General features: G+C 38.5%; 1 protein-coding gene across 3 annotated transcripts in view; it reads left to right on the forward strand.

The window, feature by feature from the left end:
• The window catches only part of NCAM2 (neural cell adhesion molecule 2), a 491,943-nt gene that overhangs the window by 345,464 nt on the left and 121,424 nt on the right, over positions 1–25,055 (forward strand). For all 3 annotated transcript variants that reach the window (XM_082247052.1, XM_082247051.1, XM_082247053.1), the window contains 2 exons: positions 11,365–11,515; positions 14,429–14,616. In XM_082247052.1, the coding sequence (XP_082103178.1) occupies positions 11,365–11,515; positions 14,429–14,616 (339 nt within the window). The remainder of the gene's footprint in view (positions 1–11,364; positions 11,516–14,428; positions 14,617–25,055) is intronic.

Below are 25,055 nucleotides of genomic sequence, written 5' to 3' on the forward strand. Positions count from 1 at the left end.
TACAGTAATCAGTGCTAAAAGTATGCACTGTTACTGTAATAATTACATTGGCAAGAAAGGGGTTAAATTAGTGGGTGATTGAAGGGTTAAATGTGAGCCTAGGGGAGGGTTTACTAACTGTGGGGGAGGGGTTTGTGAAATGGCCATAGAGACCTTTGATCCTATATAGAAGGATCACAGGCACTCTGTGATCATTTCAGAGAGAAGAACGGTCGGCTGTGTTTACAACAGCTGACCATCCTCTCTCAGCAGGGAGTGATCACGGGTGCCTGGCGGCAGTCGCGACCACCGGTCCCGTGTATTGGCATCTCTGCTGCCCAGTGGGGGCAGGAGCGTGCTGCCAGTGGTGCACGTTCGCCCCCCAGCACCAAGCGTGCGACCGACGTAGGGCTATGTTGGTTCACGCAGGAGGGCCAGCCTGCCACGGTAAATGTGCGGCGGGCTATCTGGAAGTTGTTAATAAAGGCTTCTTGCGTATAGCTCATCTTTGTGATCAAAAGGGTTTAATGACAAAACTATTCCTGAAAGAAAAGTATCAGTTGCTGGAGTCTGAATTTTTCCGCTATACTGATATAGCTCCTTTTTTTGAATTTCTTAAAATGTAACTAAGACATAGTAACAATGTCATTTATGAAAGACCTGTGTTATAAGTTTTATAAAGTTAAGGGTCACATATCGGAGATATATTCCTTTTTGATGTCAGTGCCAGCGAAACAATCATATGTGGAAAGATGGGAGCAGGACTTGGGTGAAACATTTGAACTGGATGAATGGTATGCTCTGGTGCAAAATACATCTAGGTCACTTGTTAACACCCCTATTATTGAAGTGAATTTTAAGGTATTGATGGTATATGGTTCCAACTAGAATTGCCTCTTATGTCTTAGTGGCCTCCCCACTCTGATTCAGTGGCTGTGTGCAGGAAGGGTTGATGTTTTACATATGGTGGTAGTGCCTGAATGCGCTGTGTTTTTTTATATTAATTTATAATTTTATCAACTCGCTTACCCTGGTGAATCTGAAACAATCCCCACAACATGTGCTACTTAACAGCCCAGTGAAGAAGGCCCAAAACATTAGATGATTGATTGCCTTTCAGTTTTGTGGCAGCTAAAATTTCCATAGCTAGTTCTTGGAGAATGCCTGTGGCACCATTTGATCTAGTCAAAGCCAAATTGTCCTGGATCATGGTCAATGGGCATCTTTCTGCAATCTTTTTTTTATTCCTTTATTTTTATTTTTTCCAAGAAACAAGATTCTCATACAAAAACAATAAAATACATTCCATACTACCTTCTTTTAAACCCCCCATATCCCCACCCAACCTCCCCATGTCCCATTTAGGATTAATATATTACCTAAACAGACTTTCTAAATATTCGCAATCTCGGGTGCCAGTCCTGACCATGCTTTCCAAATCTTTTAAAATCTATTTTTACCTCCCCTTCTTATATAAGCAAGTTTTCTCTTAATGTTATATTATTGACCATTCTCACCCAGTCTGCAATATACGGTGGCCTAGAATTCCTCCATTTCCATGTAATTGCTTTTCTAGCTTGATATAGGCATTTCAAAGCTGCTGTTCATCTAACCCCTGAACACACCCTCTGCTCCATGTACCCCAGTAGACATAACAGCGGATCCAATCGCAAATTTGTTTCAAGCCCTGAGTTTATTTTGTCTAGCACCTCTTTCTTATATCTGTGTAGTTTGGGGCACCTCCAAAGCATATGAATCAAGTCCCTGACTGCAACTATACATCTGGGACAGGATGCATTCAGGCATCCCCCAAACTAAAACAATCTTTTTGGTTTGTAGTATGCTCTATGAATAATATAAAACTGTGTAAGTTTCTGGGCTCCCGAGAGGGATATTGTATCTATTGAGGTTACTATACCACTCCATTGTACACCTGTTAATTTCCCCACATCCTCCTCCCATTTTGCTCTGTTAGAAAGCTGAGAGTCTTTTTCCATTACCTTTAAATGTATATTTTTATACAATTTTGAGATCAACCCCTTTAGGGAAGTGTCCTCTATCAAAGTTTTCAATAAGGGAATTTTACGCCATTCTAACCTCCCCTTTTTAAATTTTGTCTCTATCAAAGATGTATGTGGGGTACAGGCCAGTAATGCTCATGAGCTAAACCTAGTGGTAACGTTACCCACTTCCCAGCCCCCTACTTTTTGTAGCTGGGCTGCCAGGAAGTAATTCTAGGGATGGGGGAAAGCCAACTGCAACTGCAGTACCAGCACAGGAACTCTAGCTTGCCCTTACCTCCAAATCAATTTCCTAAAAATACCCTCCAATTTCCTGAACCACACTCCAGGAATCCATGTTGGAAAAATATGCAAGGCATATAGAAATTGAGGCAGCCATACAATTTTAATCAAACTGCAATGACCCACTACTGACAGGGGGAGACGGCTTCATGTCCCTTTACTCTAAATTATTTCATTAGGGGTGCAATTTTTTTTAATATTGAAAGTTTATGGTTTACCGTTATGTTTATTCCCATATATTTAAACCTCTCCACTACCTGCAGATGTCTAGCACTTTCCGAGAGCTCCCATTCCAATCCATCTGCCAGGAGAAGAACAGATTTCTCCAAGTTAATGGAGAGCCCTGAGTGCAAACCAAATATTTTTAAAATATCCATCGCTGGGGTTAGAGAGTGGTTTGCAACTCCCCAAAACAGGAGAATATCATCCTCATATAGCGAGAATCCTTTACATTAAAAACATGACACTGTTTCCTTAGTTAAATGTGTCTCCTGCAGGCAAAGGGCAGATACTCTATGAGTTGATACAGTCTTAAATAGGGCAGTTTTTTTAAAACAAATCTCCCAATCCCCTCACATTCCATGAGCAGACCGTCACCTCCCTGCACATCCTAATTCTAAATAATATATAAATATGCATATAACTTGCAAATACACACACACACACACACACACACACACACACACACACACACACACACACACACACACACACACACACACACACACACACACACACACACACACACACACACACATATATATATATATATATTGGGGCCATCTTTCTTTAACCCATTACCTCTATACTTTATACCCAGTATCTGCAATTTTTTTTACAAATTCTTCAACATACACTCGTGTTTAAATTCCATTGTGTGCCTTGCTCATGACCATTTTTCTTTCTATGCCAAATACGTGAGTCTGTTTTTTTATATCTTAACTCTACCCAAATAAAAAAACCCTCACCCTCCCCAACCCCCCCATTTCCCCCCTTCCCTTCCTCCAACCTGCCCATCCACCCCCCCACCCAAACCCCCCTGGGGGCATTGATTGTGGCCCCATAGTCTACTTGAGTAAATACCAATATTTCTTCCTACCAGTGTCAGTGTCGAAACACCTGTGACTCTCTAAACAGGTATACTGTCTAAATTATAGCTATGTGTCCATATATTAGGATTCATAATTCTTGCCTCAAAACTTTAAAGATGTTATATAGACTGCTCATTTCTTTCTAACCAAGCTGCGGCTGCATCAAATAAATGAACCGCACCTTTTGCTACGACTTTCAGTTGTGCCCGATATAACATAGCGTACTGCACATTCAGCTGCGGCAGCCGCCTCCTACTGTCTACAAATCTCAGTCTCCTTCTCTGTATTTCTGCAGAGAAATCTGGTAAAAATTAGATTTTCACCCCATTAAACAATAGTTCCTTCATTTCTCTTATCTTTCCTTAAAAAAAAGGAGTTTCACGATCACTGGCCTTTGTATCCCTCCCGAGGCAGGGGTTCTCAGCGGGACTTCATGAGCCCTTTCTATTGCAAATAAGGGGGACAGTTCTTCCTTCCTAAAAACTTCCTGAAGCCATTTTCCCAAAAGTCTTTCATATTGTTCTCTTCACTTCTCTCTGGTAATCCAAATATGCAAATATTGTTCCTCCCCAGTCAATTTTCTTAATCCTCTAATTTATCATTCTGTTTCTTGATTGTTCCCTTTAAAAGTTCAATCTCTTGCTTCACGGGTATTATTTTATCCTCAATTCTACTAACTCTGCCTTCCAGCTTCATAGTGTGTTCCCAGACTTTTTGTAGTTCACATCTAATAAATTACATTTCCTACTTTATTCATTTCAGCTGATCCATAATTTCTGACAGGGCAGATTTGCACCCATTTACCACCATTAATACCTCTCTTAACCCCTTCCCGCCCGCCCTATTACAGATTGACAGCAGGAATGTGGTTGAGTTATCCTGACCCGACGTCATATGGCGGCGGGCAGGATAACAAGGGATCCGGCGTTCGGCAGGATAACAAGCGATAACAGCGATCGGGCATGTAGTGTGTCCCTCGGACACAGTGCATACCCAATCAGGGTAAACAGCCAATAAAATTGGCTGTTTACCACGTGATCGGCTGTGTCCAATCACAGCCGGTCACAACAATAACACTGGAGCTGGTGGGCAGGATAACAAGCTGCTGCGCGCTCCCGAGTGCACGCACCGCAGCGATCGGGCATGTAATGTGTCCCTCGGACACAGCGCATACCCGATCAGGGTAAACAGCCAATGAAATTGGCTGTTTACCACGTGATCGGCTGTGTCCAATCACAGCCGGTCACAACAATAACACAGGAGAGCCGTTATTACTGATCATAGCTGTTCTCCTCACACACACCGATCGTGTGAGGAGAACAGCAGAGATCAGTGATCAGTGAGTAAAACATCCCCCCAATAAAGAGGACCTGTCACCTAGTGTCACAGCCCATCTGTCACATCTGGATCTGTCACCACATCTGGATCATCTGTCAGCACATCCAACAGCCCACCAGCACCCATCAGTACCGCCAGTACCCACCAGTACCGCCAGTACCGCCAGTACCCACCAGTACCGCCAGTACCCATCAGTAGCCATAAGTACTATCTGTACCGCCAGGACCCATCAGTACCGCCAGTACCAATCAGTACCATCAGTACCGCCAGTACCCATCAGTACCGCCAGTATGTCTAAAAGGCTTTTCACAGCAGAGGAGGCATATGAAGTGCTAGCCATGTCGGATGATGAGAGCGCCGAGGAGCTCACATCATCTGATACTGGTTCGGAATACGAGCCAGTGGAGGATAGCGGATCAGACCTTGAATCCGAGGAGGAAACAGTCCCTCCTCCTAAAAGGATAAGGAGAATAAGGAGAGTAAACCCAGAACACCTTCCTACAACTAGCAGCACCAACACCGCCGCAGCTAGACCCCAAGAAGAGGAGCCCAGTACCAGCACTGGAATAACGAGTGCAACCCGAAGAAGCCAGGCCCAAACCCACCTTCCCAATGACCTGGCAAACCCCGTATGGTTGCCTGCCAGCTCAGGAACAACTATAATCCCCCCTTTCACCGAACAGCCAGGTGTGCAACCCAACACTTCCAATTTTTCCCTATTAGATTATTTTTATTTGTTTTTTCCCCAAGACTTGCTGCAGTACATGGTGGACCAAACAAACCTTTACGCAGATCAATTTATTGCCTCCAACCCCAATTCTTCCTATGCTCGTATGTTCAATGGGCGCCGTCTTACAGTGGATGAATTTAAAATATTTTTGGGGCTTACACTCAATATGGGGCTTTCTAAGAAGAATGAAGTCCATGCCTACTGGTCCTGCCACCCCATCCACCACATGCCTCTTTTTTCCTCTGTCATGTCCAGATCACGGTATGACATGATCATGCGCTTCCTCCATTTCAATGACAATTCACAGTGCCCTCCCCGAGATCATCCCAACCACGACAAACTATATAAATTGCGCCCCCTAATAAATTATTTTTTACAAAAATTTGTGGACGTGTATGTCCCAGACAAAAACATCTGTGTGGATGAATCCCTTATTCATTATACTGGCCGACTGCACTTCAAGCAACACATCCCAAATAAGAGAGCCAGGTATGGGGTGAAAATGAACAAACTATGTGAGAGAGCCACTGGGTATGTCTATGCCTTTCGTGTGTATGAAGGCAAAGACTCCCAGCTCCAGCCCTCCGAATGCCCAACATACATTGGAACCAGTGGGAAAATTGTCTGGGACCTGGCATACCTCCTGTTCAAAAAAGGATACCATCTTTATGTAGACAATTATTACACCAGCCTGCCCCGTTTTCGTCACCTGTACCTGAAAAAACCCTGGCCTGTGGTACCAGCAGAAAAAAATAGAAAGGGATTCCTACAAACTTTGGTCCAAAAAAATCTACAACAGGGGGAAACCGCATTTATGAGGAATGAGGAAGTGTTGGTCATGAAGTGGAGGGACGAGAAAGATGTTTACATCTTGTCCACCATCCACAATGACACCTTGGTGGAGATTCCCAGAAGACGTGCGTCCACGAATATAATTTGTTCATAAGGGGGGGGGGTGGATTTAAATGAACAGATGCTGCAATCCTACTTATCAACCCGAAAGTCCCATTACTGGTACAAAAAAGTCGCATTTTACCTTTTTCATATGGCCATGTACAATTCCTTTGTCTGCCATCAAAAAACACCAGGAAACCAACACATCACCTACCTCAAGTACATTGAAGACATCATCGCTGCCCTAATATACCAACAAGGACCGGCCCAAGCAAGCATTCGCTCTGATTGTGTGAGTAGACTTCACGAGCTACATTTTCCCTATAACATTCCCCCCACAGAATCAGGAAGAAGGCGCCAAAAGAGATGTTGTGTGTGCAGCAGAATTGGAATTAGAAGAGACACTAGTTTTCATTGTCCCTATTGTCCCTCCCAACCTGGCCTATGCATTGGAGATTGCTTCAAAATCTACCATAAAGCTATAAGATTTTAGATCCCCTTAATTTTAAGACTGCCATTTCCCATTTTGAAATACCTGTCCAGATCATTTGCCTGCTACCATGTTTCTACATTATCAGACCCTGGCCTGTTTACCGACGATGCATTTGCCTGCCGTTTTAAAAACCACATTTCTGAAATCCACGTGCACCAACCTCAGCCTGTTTACCAACGATGCCTTTGCCTGCCATTTTATAAACCACGTTTCTGACATCCACGTGCACCGACCTCAGCCTGTTTACTGATTATGCCTTTGCCTGCCATTTTAAACCAAATTTCTGACTTCCAAGTGTACCGACCCGGCCTGCTAATCAACCACGCTTTTTGCTTGCCACTTGGACTGATCTTTTGCCCTTCTACTTCAGTAGACAGGGGTCTCACACATATGTGAGGGGCTTCAGAAGAAAGTTCAGAGTATAGAAAAACCATTTTCGGTTTTCTGTGTTCCCATAAAAGTGTCTGGAGTCCAGAGGCTTCAAAGAGATTTGGGTGGGAGAAGCCTCTACCCCTGTCCCCATTCTTTCCTGACAGAGGCCTAAGTGTGATGGTCCTTCCTGCTGCCTGGATCAATATTTTGACTGTGTTGAACATATCGCTGTATATAATGACCCAGGACTTTATAGACCACATCTCTGCCTGCTACTTGGACCAATGCTTGGCTGTGCTGACACTATCCCTGCTTGCTGCCTGTAATGACTATGGACAGTATCCCTGCTTGCTGCCTGTAATGACTATGGACAGTATTTCTGCCTGCTGCCTGTTCGATTGCTTTTGCTGTCACGGACCGCATCCCTGCCTTCTACCTGGATGCTCTCCTCTGTGGACCACTACTAAAACCACAGGTGTGGACCATAGGTTTTAATTTTTTTCCCACATTTTCCAAAAACTTGTGGAAAAAAAATGACATGTTCAAAAGACTCACAATGCCTCATAGAATATACGTTGGAGTGTTTTCTTTCCAAAATGGGGTCATTTTGTGGGCAATTCCATTGTCTTGGTGCTCCAGGGCCTTCAAAAGTGTGATAGGTAGTCAGAAAATCATGTGTGTAATTTATGCTCCTAGAATGCCTGGCAGTGCTACTTGGATGTTGAGTCTCTTTATGTGGCCAGACTGTGTAAAAGTCTCACATATGTGGTATCGCCATACTCAGGAGGAGTGGCAGAATGTATTTTGGGGTGTCATTTTTGCTATGTACATGCTATGTGTTAAAAATATTGTAATTATAATTGTAATTATAAATTGACAACTTTGTGTAAACAAAAATAGGTTTTCATTTTTTTCCCACATTTTCCAAAAACTTGTGGAAAAAAATGACATGTTCAAAAGACTCACAATGCCTCATAGAATATATGTTGGAGTGTTTTCTTTCCCAAAAGGGGGTCATTTTGTGGGCAATTCCATTGTCCTGGCCAGTCAGGACCTTCAAAAGTGTGATATGTAGTCAGAAAGTTATAAGTGTATTTATGCTCCTAGAACGCTTGAAGGTGCTCCATGGATATTGGGCCTCTGTATGTGGCCAGACTGTGTAAAAGTCTCATACATGTGGTATCGCCATACTCAGGAGGAGTGGCAGATTGTATTTTGGGGTGTCATTTTTGATGTGTACATGCTATGTGTTAGAAATAGTTTATAAATTGACAACTTTGTGGGGAAAAAAAAGAAAAAAAATGTTTTTTTTCATTTTCCCAAGAATTGTGGGAAAAAATTAAAACTTCAAAAAACTCACCATGCCTCTTAATAAATACCTTGGATTGTCTAATTTCCAAAAAGGGGTAATTTGGGGGGTATTTGTACTGTTCTGACATTTTAGGGCCTCAAGAAAGGAGATAGGCCGTTAGTACATCAGGTGTGATCAATTTTCAGGAATGGGTACCATAGCTTCTAGACTCAATAACTTTCACACAGACTAAATAATATACACTAATATGGGTTATTTTTACTAGAGATAAGTAGCAGTATACATTTTGGCCAAACTGTATGAAGAAAAATTAATTTTTTGCAAATTTTTTTAATAGAAACTAAAAAAAAGTGTTTTTCTTTTTTCAAAATTTTTGCTCTTTTTTTGCTTATATCACAAAAAATAAAAAACCCAGTTGTGATCATATACCAGCAAAAGAAAGCTCTATTTGTGTGAAAAAAAATTATAAAAATTTTGTTTGGTTATAGTGTAGCATGACTGAGCAATTGTCATTCAAAGTGTGAGAGTGCTGAAAGCTTAAAATTGGTCTGGGCAGGAAGGGGGTCTAACTGACCTGTATTAAAGTGGTTAAGGATGGCTCCTCTGCCATTGAAACTTCCAAAACATAAAGATCATTAAGTCCCCCGGCAATAGGGGGGGAGGTCGTTGAAGCCATTTTGAAGAGCTTGCTACTCAAACTTGACCCCTCAGGGCTGTAGAAAGTGATAAGGATATCTTAGGCTGCTGACCTTTCGCAGTGTTTTGGGATAGATTATAAGCAAACCTCTCCATTTTGGACACTGCTTCCTTACTTTTATCTTTTGCTGTACATTGCAGTTGTAAGCTAGAAGCCTCCTGTAGCACTGGCATATCTCCTTTTTTTCTTGTCATTGCTCTTAACCTTTTTTTCCAGGTATAGGCTAGGTACAGGCCTTTTTCCACAAAGCGCTAACAAAGCACTGACAATTATTCTCCTTCTTCCTTCTTTAAGTTACTTAAATACAATTGAAAGAAAAAAAAACAAGTTTATCACTTATCTGGGCAGGGTCCAGGAGCCAAAGACAGTCAGAGAGAAGATGTTCTGAAAGCCAGTGAGCAGCCAATTGCAGCCGAAGGCATGCAATAGGGGTTTGCCAAAAGTCAATTTATCGTCCAGGAGACCACAAGAAATCACTCAAAGCCAGGAAAGGGCCGACAAAGGACAGCAGACATTGGAGGAAGGAGCCAGGGGAAACCACTTCACATAAAAGCAGTTAAACACTCAGTTTGAATGGTACCTTTGAAAAACAATTACCTGCATTTACAACATAGAACAGTCCTCTAAATACATATAAATGTAAGTTTCATTGTCCAGCTACAATGTTAACCTTTTTTCTAAGCAAATCTAGCTACCAAAAATGAGGCTATACCAGACAAAGTAAGGGTCCTTTTACACGAGCGCTCCGATCAGATCCGCCTGTCAGTTTTTTAGGCGGATCTGATCGGATGCCCCATGCTTCCCTATGGGGCAGCGGATGTCAGCGGAGACATGTCCGCTGTCACCCGCTGCCATCCGCATCTGATCCTGTCCGTGAAATCCGGACGGATGGAAACCCTATTTTCCATTCATCCAGGGGATCAGATCAGATGGGATCGGATGAGAGCGGACAGGCGGTCCGCTCTCATCCGATTCCCCCATAGAGATGCATGGGGCTCTGACACCTCCCTCTCCGCACACAGAGTGGAAAGGGAGCTGTCACCTTCCTGCTCAGCAGGGATCTGTGTTTACGATCCCCTGCTGAGCAGCATGGATCCGCCTACGGAGGCAGACCGTGTGAAAGAAGCCTAAATCATAATATGTAAAAGTGGTGACCTAAGTGGCCAATCACATTTTGCTCATGTTAGATCATTGAAAGTATCTGATGAGTTATAACTGCACATTGTTGTTAAATAAGTCGGTACAATTTTATGGAGCATAACAAAATAATAAGAGAAGCAACTTACACATTTGGATTTTGATATCAGTATAGAAAACATGTGTAACTAGATAATTGAGGTACTTTTAACAGATGTATCTATATATCAGTTTGAACAAGCTTGTAAAATTAAAATAATGCAGCTTTAGAATCGTACACAGTATGATTTTTGGAAATGAGAAACTTTAAACAATTGGTTCTATATTACATTTGAAAACTGTGCCAGCATTCCTTCCCTTCCAGCTATTTCATTTCAAATTACCTATGATTGTTTATTCACTTAGAATGAGGATGTCAATTATAGGCATGCAGAACAGTCATCAGTCAGACTGAATTATATCACAGGTATTTAATAAACCACAGCTATAGACTGGTATTCAAAACATATCCAATCTATCATTTATTCGTACAGGTTTCTATAGATTTGGATTTAGATGTGTTAAAAAAAACTCCTAACTGCTTATTTAAATTTAATTTATTAACATTATCTTGAATTAATTTAGTACATTTTATTGTATCACATTTTTAAATGTTAGTGTTAATTGTTAAGCCATCTTTATGATTTTGATTTTTTATATTGCTTTTGCAAAAAACATATAATACAAGTTGCACCTATGTTATTGGTGTCCCAAAGCATTATGGGTTTTCTAAAAATATAATGCTGCAAATGTTTGATTTTCAGTCTGTTTTTTTTTTTGTCAGTGAACCCATTTCAGGAATTTCCTCACTTTCTGTGCTGTGATATCAGTGGGTAACAGTTGTCAACAGTATGGGAAGGCATACTCATTAATTAAGTATGATGTTGTTTTCTTGGTCTATGCTTGTTTATATGGATAAAAGAAGATGCAGTAATTGTTAGTTTTTTGGGCAATCAATGATTTCTTTATATTTTAACAGAGCCTAGATGAACGAATAGAAAGTATAGGACACCATGGAAAATCCTCCTTGCGCATTAAAAATGTGATTTTATCAGATGCGGGAAGATATGACTGTGAGGCAGCAAGTAGAATTGGTGGTCATCAGAAAAGCATGTATCTGAACGTTGAATGTAAGTTCATGGCTGTTCATTTATGCATTTATTTATGCATTTTAATGTGTCTTCTTTGATTCGTCTTATGTTCACCAGCTGAAATGTGAGTTCTGTAAGAGAATTGGCTCTGTTTGCGCATTCTGGAGCACATCATTTTAGATTAGTTTCTAGATTAGAAAAACTAGAACCGAGCAAGAGAACTAACTATGGACCCTCTAAACTCAGTTAAGATCACAGTCATAGAGCTTGAATAGCTAAGCACATAATTCACTCATTAGCCCCCATTCACATCGGCGCGATTTGACATGCGATTTTACATGTCAAATTGCAGCCTATTGCCGGCAATAGGAAAGTCCCAATCAGTGCAACGCCGACTACTTTTGGCACTACTTTCTGTGACTTCAGGGGCAATTTCAATAAACATATTTGCATGAAGCTGCACATATGTCTTTGAAGTCTTCCCTGAAGTCGGGACTGAAATGCAGCTTTAAAATAGTGTGAGTTTAGATGAACCCGCACAATTTCAAAGCTGTATTCTGTGTGAATGAAGGCTAAATAGAAGTCTTTCCAACTGCTATCCAGCTCTGGAGGCTACCATCCTCTGTCTTTGGAGACAGATAACAATTATTGGATAGGTTGCAGTAATGAATTTGCCTCAAGGAGCTTACAATCTAAAGTCCCTAACTCACATTCATACATACACATACTAAGGCAAATTTAGACAGGAGCCAATTAACCTACCAGCATGACTTTGGAGTGTGGGAGGAAACTTCCCAGAAGGCACAAAGAGAACATGCAAACTCTGCATAGGCAGTGCTGTGGTTGGGATTCAAACCAATGACCCTAGTGCTGCCAGGCCGAAGTCTACATAAATTTTTTGGTAATTTCAAAGAATCAGGTGGTGTAAAAATAGATTTTAAATAAATATTATTTTCAATGCATAAAATAGTAGTATGATATCTTACAATTTTTTTTTTTTTTTTTTAGCAAGGGGCAAACAAGGCTTATTTTTAGTGGTATTCAGTTTCAATAATTATTTTAAATGTATTTTAAGGACATAAAAATAGACACTTTTTTTTCCAAGTTTGAGCAGGTAAATATGAAGAATCCCTAATACAGGATCAACTGTTTAGCTTTGTTGCAACTCCTGCCACAATCAGAAAACAGAATTAGTTTGTGATCTATAGTAACAGGTGCTGCAACAGTGTAATATCATAACAATTTACACAATTACAAGCAAGCAACTACAATCACTGCAGCAGGTGCAGCTTTGACAGATACAGATATGCATATAAATATACTGTAAATTACCTGGAGGCTTCACTGATGTCTTTCAATCTGTTTTATGTTCCAGGGTTTTAGCAAAAGGTATAATGCGAATTTACTAAAATAAATAAATAATAAATTAGCCATTTTGTAACAAGGGAAAACCTTTCTTTTTCAACTTCATCTAGCAAAAAAATATATTTTGTATTACATATTTCATGGACATATTTTATACAAATCAATTAAAATAGCAAATTAAATTTCATTATTCAGAATTTGTTGAATTCTATTTTTACGTATTCTGGTTTGCTGCAGGCATATACAAGCAACCCCCTATATCCTAAGTTCCATTGCTTGGCCACCATCATTATTTACCAATTGATTGTAGTATTTTTCATCACATGGGCGAATAGAAAAGCAATGGAATTGGGGGATACTTGATGTATTCCCCAAATTTGTAATTGGCTTTCTAAAGAAATTTACAGTTGGTAAATTATTAGCATCATAAATAAAAGTTCCACTCACTCATTAAGTAACCTGAAATGTCTCCAAAGAAGGGGTAGTGAGGGACAACAGGGGGTGAGGGAATATCCACAATCCAGTATTTTCAACTAATAGTTATAAAAATATATGCTGTTAGAATATGTAGAGAGTTTTCTCATTCAGCCCATAGATTCCAAAAATGCCCCCACACACTCAACAGTTCAGATAAATCTTCTGCGGCTGGCTATTGTATTTTGATAGCTGGCTCTCACTGCTGTCCAAATGCCCAAACAGTGTTTGTAGTTTATTAGCTGTAGTCACTGCTTGGCTGACATTTTTCTGATCAACTCCTTCGATTATGAATTGAAGTTTGCCAAGCTGGGTGGTGTCAGCACAGCCATCCATTGCTCAAATTTTAGCTGATTCATGGAAATTAGTTACAATTCAAGTAATGTATGGCCATCTTATGTGTCCCCAGCATTCAATTCATATATTCTCTAGTAATAACAAGGAACCTGATTTTAGTTATCAACTCTTTAAAATGTTAATAACAAAATGATCCTGCTGGTAAGCCTGGCACTACCTATTCTCTATTCCTAAGGAGACCCCCTGATAATCCACCATGTTATGAGGAATACATTGTTATTGATTTTATTATACAACCTAATATAAAATAATATTTACGTAAATATTAATTATTATATTAATATAATTATAAGATGTTATAAATGTGTGATATAGAGAAAGTTATGTAGCAAGTTGAGTTTTTGGTATATCTGTGAGAATGCAATGTTACTAACCTGGAATACTAACAAATCTGTGAATTTTGTGCTTTTTTTTTTTATAAATCATACTAATGCCATATAAATTAATTCCTAATCAATAAAGAGAAAAATCAAGGGAAAGACACACATACTATTTTATTAAAAATATATTATTAACATGAATTCTACTACATACGTATTGCTATATTAAAACTGTTATATCTACTTCCATTTTCTCAATATTTATTTTGCCGAAGCATGAATTTCTCTGAATTAATATCTAAGGTACAAAAACACTATGGATGTAATGCAATGCTGTAATGAATATTTCTGCAACTGTAATGAAGAACAGTAAAAGTACTGAAGCAAATATAATTTATTTTTATATTCATGAGGAATCCCATTTGTTTTCCTACAGATGCACCTAAATTCATTTCAAATCAAACCATCTACTACTCCTGGGAAAACAATCCAATTAATATCAGTTGTGATGTGATTTCTAACCCTTCACCATCAATTTTCTGGAGTAGAGACAAAATTTTGTTACCAGCAAGAAATATAACAAATATAAAGACATACAGGGATGGGAAGAAAATACTACTAGAGGTAACCCCTCTCTGATCATAGTTTCACTAGTATATTTTATGTTTTTAAGGACTTTGAATGGAATTTTTGGGGGTCATATGCAAATAGATGTTTGAAAGGAAAGTCTCTTGGTTAACCAGGTAATAGTTTGCAGTGGTTTGCATAATTAACAATTTGTAGGCAGGTCATTAATGACATATATATTTACATCCACACCTTTTGGTTCTATGATAAAAGAAGTTTACTTGAACACAAGAGTGGAGACTTTAAAAGACACTTTTATATGCTGAGCTGGCTCAAGGTATATGGGCAGATCCGTGGACATTGGAGAATCCCCTTATCTGTGTTTTGTATAATAAATTAAGATGGACAGCCAATGCCAGGCTTTATTTCTTATTTGAAAACATATAATGCAACCATCAAATATTGAAATATGTGAAATAGGAACATTTCATTAGGTAAATATATAAATACTTTACATCAACATTTTAATTGTTGTTATAGTGTGGTGATATATATGAATGATATGGCAGACAACAATTATCCCACATTTCTTCAAAGTTCATTATACTACTAATGCATAAACATGCCCAGGGGAATTCAATAAAACCTTACCAGTACCTTTCTCATTGTAGTTTTCTTTATGACTAAATGCACCAAATTCAGGTAAGCATTTGCACCAGTTTCAGTAACATTGCCAATATGGGTGACAAATTCAGGTAGTTCTAACTACCTCCACTATAAGAACCTGTCAAAATCACATTGACAGATTCTACAAGAATTACCAGCAGTTTACAAATTAGGAACCTGGTAGTAATTAAGATTAGTTCTGAACTGACATACATAAGTACACCAGTGCTCCGAGTGGGGCATGTCTGTGCTGGGAAGCTGCCATGTGTATGACAGTGCCATGTGTATGACAGCTTCCCACACAGGGCTCTAACCCCGGCTGTTTCCAGCTGGGAGATTCCCCAGCTGAAAGCTAAATGCAAACAAAGAGCCAGGGAAAGTGGAGTTGCGAGGCCTGATGGGGGGGGGGGAGGGGGGCATAGACACTAGTTCTTATTTCCTTTGAATAACAAATCAGAGCAGTGGGTGTGTTGAAAAGCAGCTATTGGACTGAATAGCAGCTATGGATCTACCCAATGCTGTGCATTGTCAGTCAACAACCAGATGGACTTGTTGGGGCACTAGTCTCTCAATTCCCCATCAGTCTCCACCTAACACTACTATAAAACTCCTCAGTAGAGTTGAGCGGACACCTGGATGTCCGTGTTTGGCGGGTTCGGCTGTACTTGAAAAAAAAGTCCGGGTCCGTGTCCCGGACTTTTTTCGAACTTTACCCGGACACCGAACCCCATTGAAGTCAATGGGGACCCGAACTTTCAGGCACTAAAATGGCTCTAAAAAAGAAATGGAAAAGGCTAGAGTGCTGCAAATGGCAGCAAAATGTAGTTAAGAGCATGGCAAGTGCTCTTAAAAAAAATTCCCCTTTAAATTTGTAATTTTAAAATAGCAGATTAGAACAGCACTCTGTAGTAAAATATAGCTGAACGCTGCACACAACAGACTGATAAAAATATATTTTTTTCTCCCTCCTCCTCCTCCTCCTCCTCAGTGGGCTCAAGTGAGGGCAAAAAGATTGTTCACTGCATCACCCCCCACACAGCAAAATCGATGTAGATCGCTAAAGGACGATTGTTCTGTCCCTGCCTAATCTCTCCAGCCTGTCCCTAAAATGCTCAAATATCTTTCCCTGCCTACACTCCGACCTGTCCCTGCATTCTTTTCAGCACAATGTTGTTTTACCCTGTCTGTCCCTAATCAGCAGCAGCCAGCACTGTTCTGTGTGCTCTCTCCCTACACTACAGCAGACTGACGCACCGCGCTGTGTCTCTCGAGCTTATAAAGACCTGGGTCACATGCTTCAGCTGGCCACTCACAGCTACTAATACATTAGTAGGCATGGCTGTGATGGCGCACACCAGTTAAACGCTTGTTGATTGGCTGTTGAAAGCCCGCCATTAAAAGCTGGCCATTACATACAAAGCAGGAAATAAAATTACCGAACACGGATTTTAAACCCGAACATACAGTAAAGTTTTCGGGTCCGTGTCCGGGTAAAAAAAATCCAATTATCCGGTACGGACCCGAATAATACAGTCCGTGTTTGCTCAACACTACTCCTCAGCCATGTCTTCAACACCATTTATTAATTCCTCTGACTGTCTCCCTAAGTTTGAGAAATGCTTTAACCTGCCTAAAAGGTACATTGAATGGAAAATAAAATTAAAACTATTTTTTGAAAACAATTGTGAAATGTTCTATTGTACATTATAATACAGCATGTTTTAAATAGCTTAAATTAACTTGATTAATGATTTAACGGCTGATTTGAAGTTTGAAATTTGTTTGTTATTAATCAGGAAGCCAGCATATATTGAGTTTCAGTTAGACCCCGTTCAGACAGGGGCGACGCTACTTGCTGGTGCGACCTGTGAAGTCAATGCAGGTTGCCTCCAGGTCGCCCCAAAGTAGTACAGGACCCTTTTTCTAAGTCGGAGCGAATTGTGTCGCTCCTATTAGAACGGGTCCTGTGCTAATCAATGGCAGGTGACCCACCGCGACTTGTCAGGCGACCAAGTCGCCTGACAAGTCGCGCTAGTGTGAATGGGGACTTAAAGTGAAATATGGGCAAAATAAAATATATCATATATAATGTAGCCTGTGACTAATATTAACAATTTTTACTTTTACCCCTGTCCCCCAAAGCTTTTTTTATTTTTTATTTACAAGGGTTAGAAAAAAAAGCATTGTTCATTTTGTTCATATAGTTTAAACATTTTTATCAAAAGAAAAAAAGATCTGTTGATGTAACTGCATAGTATGTGTTAGCTGGAGATGGGCATTAATTGGTTTGTCATTTACTTAAAATCTATTTAAACTACATGTCTTTTTAAGACTACTCTGTCCTCAGGGTGACAACAACACTGTGTGATTATACTGCAGAACAAACAGTTTTGTTAACCTATTACAGTGAGTGGAAAAGTAATTGATCTAAGAAATAGAAAATTATATGGTAAGATGTTTACTTTTTTCAGTGAATGAATAGAAATGACCACATTCAGCATTGATAATAGGGGCTTTCAGTATTTATTCTCACTTTTTGAATGTAAATTTGGATTTTAGCATTAACTGCCCTAAAGTAACAGTCCTGTATCACAGGTTTCATCAAAGATAATAAAGAAGAGAAGCTTGTTTATTTTTTTTATAGAATTAAGTTGACACCATATGCAGTTAGTAAGGCATAAAGCCTAAGGATTTCTTGGGCTTCCTGATTTGTAACTAAATTAAAAATCCTCTCTTTTGATGCATATGATTGTCATAATGTTGCTCACAAGCTCTGGGTGTCCATTTGAGGAAATGATTGCTTCTACCCCGCTGTATTCTTTTCCGTGGATGCGACCTGAGGACTGCCCAAAACCAACCATCCTTCTTTTAGGCCTTCTACCATTACTTAAGGTCTGGGATGAAGTCTTCTAAACTCTCTACATACTGTATATTGGGCCACTAATGCCTTCTCACCAGGCATGCAGAATCTCATCCTCTTTATATCCGACACTCCTCAGCTATTTGCTTGGCCTTGAAAGAATTAGTGTTCTTTCTCCTGCCCTTATGGATGAACTTTGGCTAAGATAATTTCAATTGCATGATTTTTGCAATGCCTTGAGCTGATTGGGTCTCTGTCACAATCTTTAACACCTTTTGAACAATTATGTCATTGCTCTCCCGGCATGTTATCCCTTTATTTTTTTGAATTGTTGCTCATGAAATTATATTTCATAAGGCCATACTATGTGGTGATCTGCTAAGTCATAAACTTACAGTGGCCCCCTCAGCTCAGGAAAGGATATTTAATCTTCTAAACTGATGGTATAGATCATGATATATGTTGCACAGAATGCAACCTTAAATTCTGAATTCAGATGGTGGGGAGATAAAACCATCTTAGCACATATAGTATTTGGTGGGATTGTCCTGGTATCAAATCCTTCTGGTCTACAGTTTTTATTATATTCCAACAATTCACCTAGTGTGACGTGCAGTATAATGCACCCCTCAGATTGCACTTCTATCAATCCTTCTTGGATCTGTTACTCATATTAAGAAGGGGTCTTCCTATGCATATGGAAGAGATTATGGCATGACTACATGAGACAACTAAAGGTCATTATGATACATGGTGTTCTTGCCTTCTTTATATGGATTTTGACCACTTCAAATAATACCTACAGTCTACAACTAAAGGTCAGAGATGATATTGTTTGAACAGATTCCCTCATCCACAAAAGCGATGTGGATGGAGGAATCTTCCCTTCTGTGGTATTGAATTTTGACTCCATTGTCAGAATACACTGATGATCATCTGATCGAATGAATATTTACCAACAGTCCTTTTCAAGAGGCGTTGATCATTAAATCAGCTCCTCTCAAATGGGAATGGCCATTGATTGATCAAAAATTCAGATGGTCTTTGCTGAACAAGGTGATTTTCTATCCATTTATGGCCAGCTTATTGTGAAGGCTCACGGGTAAATATCTTTCATGAACAAAAGACAATATTCCAGAATGCAATGGTTGCATTTACTGTATCTCCTACCCTCTATTCCCTATTTTCGCTTCTCATACTAGAAAGCTCTCCTAGAGACCCCCTGTTTTACTATGCCACCTTCCTGTTTTTGTATATGTACAATTCTAAAACTTTTGGAATAAAAAAAAGTTCAGATTAAAGAAAAAACTTTCCTAAAGTATTGAGAAAACCAGACAATGGTCATTGTATGGATTCATTACATTTATTTTAACATTTAACACTAATAAGGCATTGTGTAATGTTTGTTTGATATATTAAATATGGTATTTAATATTTTAGAGACTGGTATATAATATCTTAGGTTCTAGTTCTTAAATGTCATAATATACTTATACTGTATTTGATTGTTTTTATAATTATTTGTGTGATTCATTTAGATAAACTCATTTTTGATGTAAAAATGAAACCTTTTAGGTATGTTTGATGTTTAGATGTTTTGTGTGTTTTTTATTAGAGAGTTGTTGAATTTTATACAATTCTGAAAAACTGATTACTGGACTCTGAATAGTAATAGTAATTAAGATTTTAGCATCAATACTTTAATTGGCTATAGTGAATGTCTGTTTATAATAATTTTGTTTTATTTTTATAATGGTATTTGAGCAAAACTTCAAGCTGTATGGCATAAGCTTTCACTGGTTCATTTTTAAAGTAATTGGAGTTTCATTCACAGTTGCATAGAAGCAAGGCGAGAAAAAGAAATTTTTAATCAAGTTCAGTTGATTAAATTGTTTGCCCAAAAGTGATAGAGCAAAACTACAAAGAATCTTCTTTTAATGTTCTTATCCTTCCTAATGATACATGAATTCATTCTTGGGATGAAAATATATCTTTGTGTTTATTATTCAAGACAAATTATACCTTTTAAAAGATCATGGCTATGACAAAGACTTTGTTAAGATTAAATAACCATTCACTGCAATTAAAGCACAGCAATGTGCTGGCTCACTGGACCAATATTACAAAAAATCGGCAGGACAACCAAGTGTCTACAAATTTTATTACATTCTCTTGTTAAAAAATTGAAGGATGGAAAATGGATATTTTTCACATCAAGATACTTTTTTTGTTCATAAAAACACACAATTTTTGCAATAAAATGAGGCTTAATGTTAATTTACATTTTTTTCCATCGCAAGTGAAGGAAATCAAGATGCAACTTAAAATAAAAAAGGACTACATGAAAAATATAAAGTACAGAAGTGGACACCCATGGATTACTATTACTAGTGATACACGAAAGACATATTTTTGAAATCAACACTTCAGACAGACAACTCTGAAAACGTTGTCTCTGTCTGTTGAAGTATTAGGTATTTTGATATTCAAAATCTGGAGTTTTGACACTTCTATTAAGAACATGTATTGGTTTTTGCATTTCCTTAGCTATATACTTCTTAGGATTTTAACAAGTATGCCTTGGACTTGGATTTAAGTATCAGTTACAGCAAACTATTTACTGAGTTAAAAAAAAGTTTACCAACTTCTGATTATGAAAATTAGATATACATTTTGGATCACAACTTCTTCACTGCCATGACTCCAAAAACTCCAAGAATAAAGTTTAAGGAAATAGAGATTTGAATACTTGGGAATACATTGGAAGGTGAAAAAAAAGATATATTAGAGCTGATTTTCAGGCAAACAGCTCAATATAGAGAGGGGATGCATAAAAAGTGGGGGAGAGACTGGAGGATTGGTATGAACCAGGAAAACCAGAGGCAAATATGGCAGATAACCATGCACTGCTGCAAAAAAATCCCTTTAAATGGACCAATCCCACAATTGAACTGTATAGTGTTAACTGCTAGCATGGATTGATTTCCTACTTCGATCCCTAACCCCTACCTTTGATATTCCTATCTCTCCTGCATTTTTCCCTTTTTAACTTCTAAACTTTTGCCCTCTTTATACCACCATCTATAACCTTCTTATACATGACCCTTGCTCCATGGGTATATATTTACTATCCACCAACCAGGGCAGTATAAAAAAAAATCTTTTTAATTCAGATATATATATATATATATATATATATATATATATATACAGTATATATATAGGGAGCTGTTTTACCTGTCAAATGATTTGTATTTGTGTCCATTCAGTTCTAAGTTTGGCATAGTTATGCCACAGCACAACCTTATAGAACAAGAAAGGAGACCTAATTTATTTTAACTGCAGTTCAGTAATGCCTACAGATAATGTCTCCTTCCCAACCTGAGATTGGACAGTTGAAGGAGAAGAGGCAGACTGATGAGCTCCTCTTTCTGTCACACTGCTTTCTTTCCTCCTATCAGCATGCACACTGCACTTCAGTACAGCAGATTGGTTCCTTGTGCTCCCTCATTCTCTCCCAGTCTGAACTATGCTCTTCAGGGTACACAAGATAATAAACCAAGTTAAATTCAGGTACTTACACTGATTCCATTTAAAACAAAAAAAAAAAATGTAACCACTTGCCAACCGCCCCATGCAGATTTACTGTGGCAGGGAGGCTAGGCTGCGCATAATCATGTAGATCTACGTGATTATGTGCACGCAGTCTCGGCGGCTCGTGCGCCCCACCAGAGCCACGATCCCACTGTGATTAGACACAGCAGGAGCCAGACCGCGGGAGGAGAGGGCATGATTGCCGCTGGCCTCCCGCAGTTTTCAGGGAAACTGACAGGCACAATGAGATTGTGTGTCTTGACTAAGCTGAAACACCGATCTCTGTGTGCTTGTCACAGAGCCTTCCCACTCACAGTTAGAAAGCACAATTTAGGAGCACCCTTAACCCCTTGATCACCCCCAGTATTAACCCCTTCCCTGCCAGTGTAATTTATACAGTAACAGTTCATATTATTTAGCACTGATCACTGAATTGGTGTCACTGGTCCCCAAAAAGTGTCATTTAGTGTCAGATTTGTTCACAATGTCGCAGTCCCACTGATCACTGACATTACTTATAAAAACAACAAAAAAATAAAAAGTCCAAAAATCTATCCCATAGTTTGTAAACGCTAAAGCTTTTGCGCAAACCAATTAATATACGCTTTTTGGGATTTTTTTTTACCAAAAATATATAGCAGAATACAAATTGGACTAAACTGATAAAAAAAATTGCTTTTTTAATTTTTTTGTTGAGAATGTTTTATAGCAGAAAAAATATTGTTTTTTTTTCTTTTTTTTTACAAAATCGTCGCTCTTTTTTTGTTTATAGCGCAAAATCTAAAAACCGCAGAGGTGATCAAATACCATCAATTTTATTTGGGTACAGCGTCACATGGCTGCGCAATTGTTAGTTAAAGCAATATAGTGCCAAATCTCAAAAAAATTGCCTGGTCATTAAGGGGGTAAACCTTCCAGGGCTGAAGTGGTTAATAATGCATCTGTTATATCTGCCTCGTGTTCAGCTTTAAAATCATGTTTTCATTTTTACGTATATCCTTCTTGTTATCTATAAGTCTGCAACATGTTACTCGATGTCTCTATGGCAAAAATTGAAGTGTGATTGCATACCAAAGCAGGATTAGCAAATGGAAGATATAGATGAACAAATCACAATCTGCCTTTACAGTTTTTGCAGTATTAAAACTATCAGTGGTGGCTATAAACATGAGATTGTGGTTTATTGCACATTTAAAATTACATAGTGTATACAGTTCCAAATATATTGTTTCAGAACATGACAGTCTGGTAATAGATAACCTTTTCTTGTTTCCTAACATTTGTTCCGTTTTTAATATTTGAAACACAAAAAGAAGAAACAAAGTGTGGTCCTACCCTATTATTTTTATGGAAATTTGTAGGAAGTTACATTTTCCCAAGTGGAATCCTAAAATGTATGAACACTTTACAACATAGCAAAGAAAATCAACTGTGGAAAGTATAATGTGCAGACTATTTCATCACCTGCCCTACAATCTGTATGCTCTTTCTTTGTGTAATAAACATATTGAGACTGAATGGAGTATTTGGCTGGAGCAATAATGGAGAGACACTATCGGTCATGAGTTGAAATGCATGCAGCTAGCACTGGTTTAAACAGATTAGATATGGATGGTATATTGTAACTTGAAATCCTTCTGAATTACTGGAGTCAAAACCAAGCAAGACACCTTTGGATTATTCAATTATAACATTCACCAATGGGAATAAAGATAGCTGTTGCACCTTTATAGCCATAAAAGTGCTGCACATACTGCACATGCTTTGATTTGCTCCGCCTGTGCTACCTCGCCAATACCTTGTTTTTTGATATATTGTTCTGTTACAGTTGAACAGGTATTACTAACGTGCCAGAATAATAACACAACTTGGATGCATCATTACGTGCTCCCTTTTTAAAATATATAAATGCTTGGAGCAGTTACAGTAAAAGACTGGAGACTGCACATGAGTTTGGCAAACTGCATCACATACTCCGTGGTTATATATAGAGAATGTGCTTTTGATGTTTACATTTGGTTCAAGTGTGAGATGTAACATAATGGGTTGGGTATTCTTTGCAAAGCAAATTTGCACAACATTCACTAAGTTAAGGGAAAATTCCCTTGAAAAAAAATGTCTTTGCAAAGCAAACAGTTTGTTTAGTAAACCAACCCTAATGCTGGTTTTACTTGATTTCCTTGTCTATATTACTTGGTGCTTGTTATGGCTTGTTTTTACCAGACAATACTTTGATTGTATTAACTGCTTGCCAACCACCTCACGTAGGAGTACAGTGGATCACGTATCTAGTAAGTGATCCAGCACTTCTAGAGAAGGAGGGGGGCACACGCGTGGTCTCAGCACCAGATGTGCTGTGATTAGTCACAGCACAAGCTAACCAGTGGTGCCAGGCAATGATTGACTGCCGGCATCCACTGATCGGCAAAAAAGATGACAATACAGAGCTCTGTCCTGTCAGCGGGGATGTGCCAGTTTTTAGTTCCTTGCAAAGCAGGGGATAAAAACCGGCACATATCCTTGTAAAAGCACCTCACAATGAATGCACCAAGCATTCCTAGATTCCCTTGATCACCCTAGGATCACCCTAGGTGTTAACCCCTCTCAGCCAGTGTCATTAGTATAGTGTTAGAGCATATTTAGCGCTGATCACTGTATTAGTGTCAAAAGTGTCAGTTAAGTGTCATATTTTCCCACCATACTATAACAGTCACACTATGATCATCGCCATTACTAGTATAATAAAAAAAATAAATAAATAAAAGTTCCCGTATATATACCATAGTTTGTAGATACTATAGCTTTCACCCAAACCAATCAATATACGCTTAGTGGGTTTTGTTTTTACCAAAAATATGTAGCAGAATACACATTGGCCTACATTTTTGAAGAAATTTCATTTTTTTATTTTTTATTGGATATGTTTTATAGCAGAAAGTAAAAAATATAGTTTTTTTCAAAATGTTTGGTCTTTTTTCGATTATAGTTCAAAAATATAAAAAACCCAGTGGTGGTGAAATACCACCAAAAGAAATTTCTATTTGTGTGAAAAGAATGATATAAATATAATAAATAAATATATATATATATATATAAATATGAACAGTGTTGCATGACCACACAATTATCAGTAACACAGCGACAAAAAGCTAAAAATTTCCAGGTCATGAAGAGGGTAAATCTTCTGGATGGCAAGCAGTTTAACAAACAATGACATTTTCTGCAGGAAGTTTCATGAATGTATTCTTAGTTTCATTGCATAAAGATGCTTAAAGTATTAAGAACCTCCTTTCTTTTTGCTATATATTATAGTTTTGATTTTTGGTTGGTTTCTATATGTACAATAATCACCTCTTTATTACTTGTGTAGATATGA

Source organism: Pelophylax lessonae (genome assembly GCF_965119305.1).
Source record: "Pelophylax lessonae genome assembly, chromosome: 2".
NCBI classification, from domain to species: Eukaryota; Metazoa; Chordata; class Amphibia; order Anura; family Ranidae; genus Pelophylax; species Pelophylax lessonae.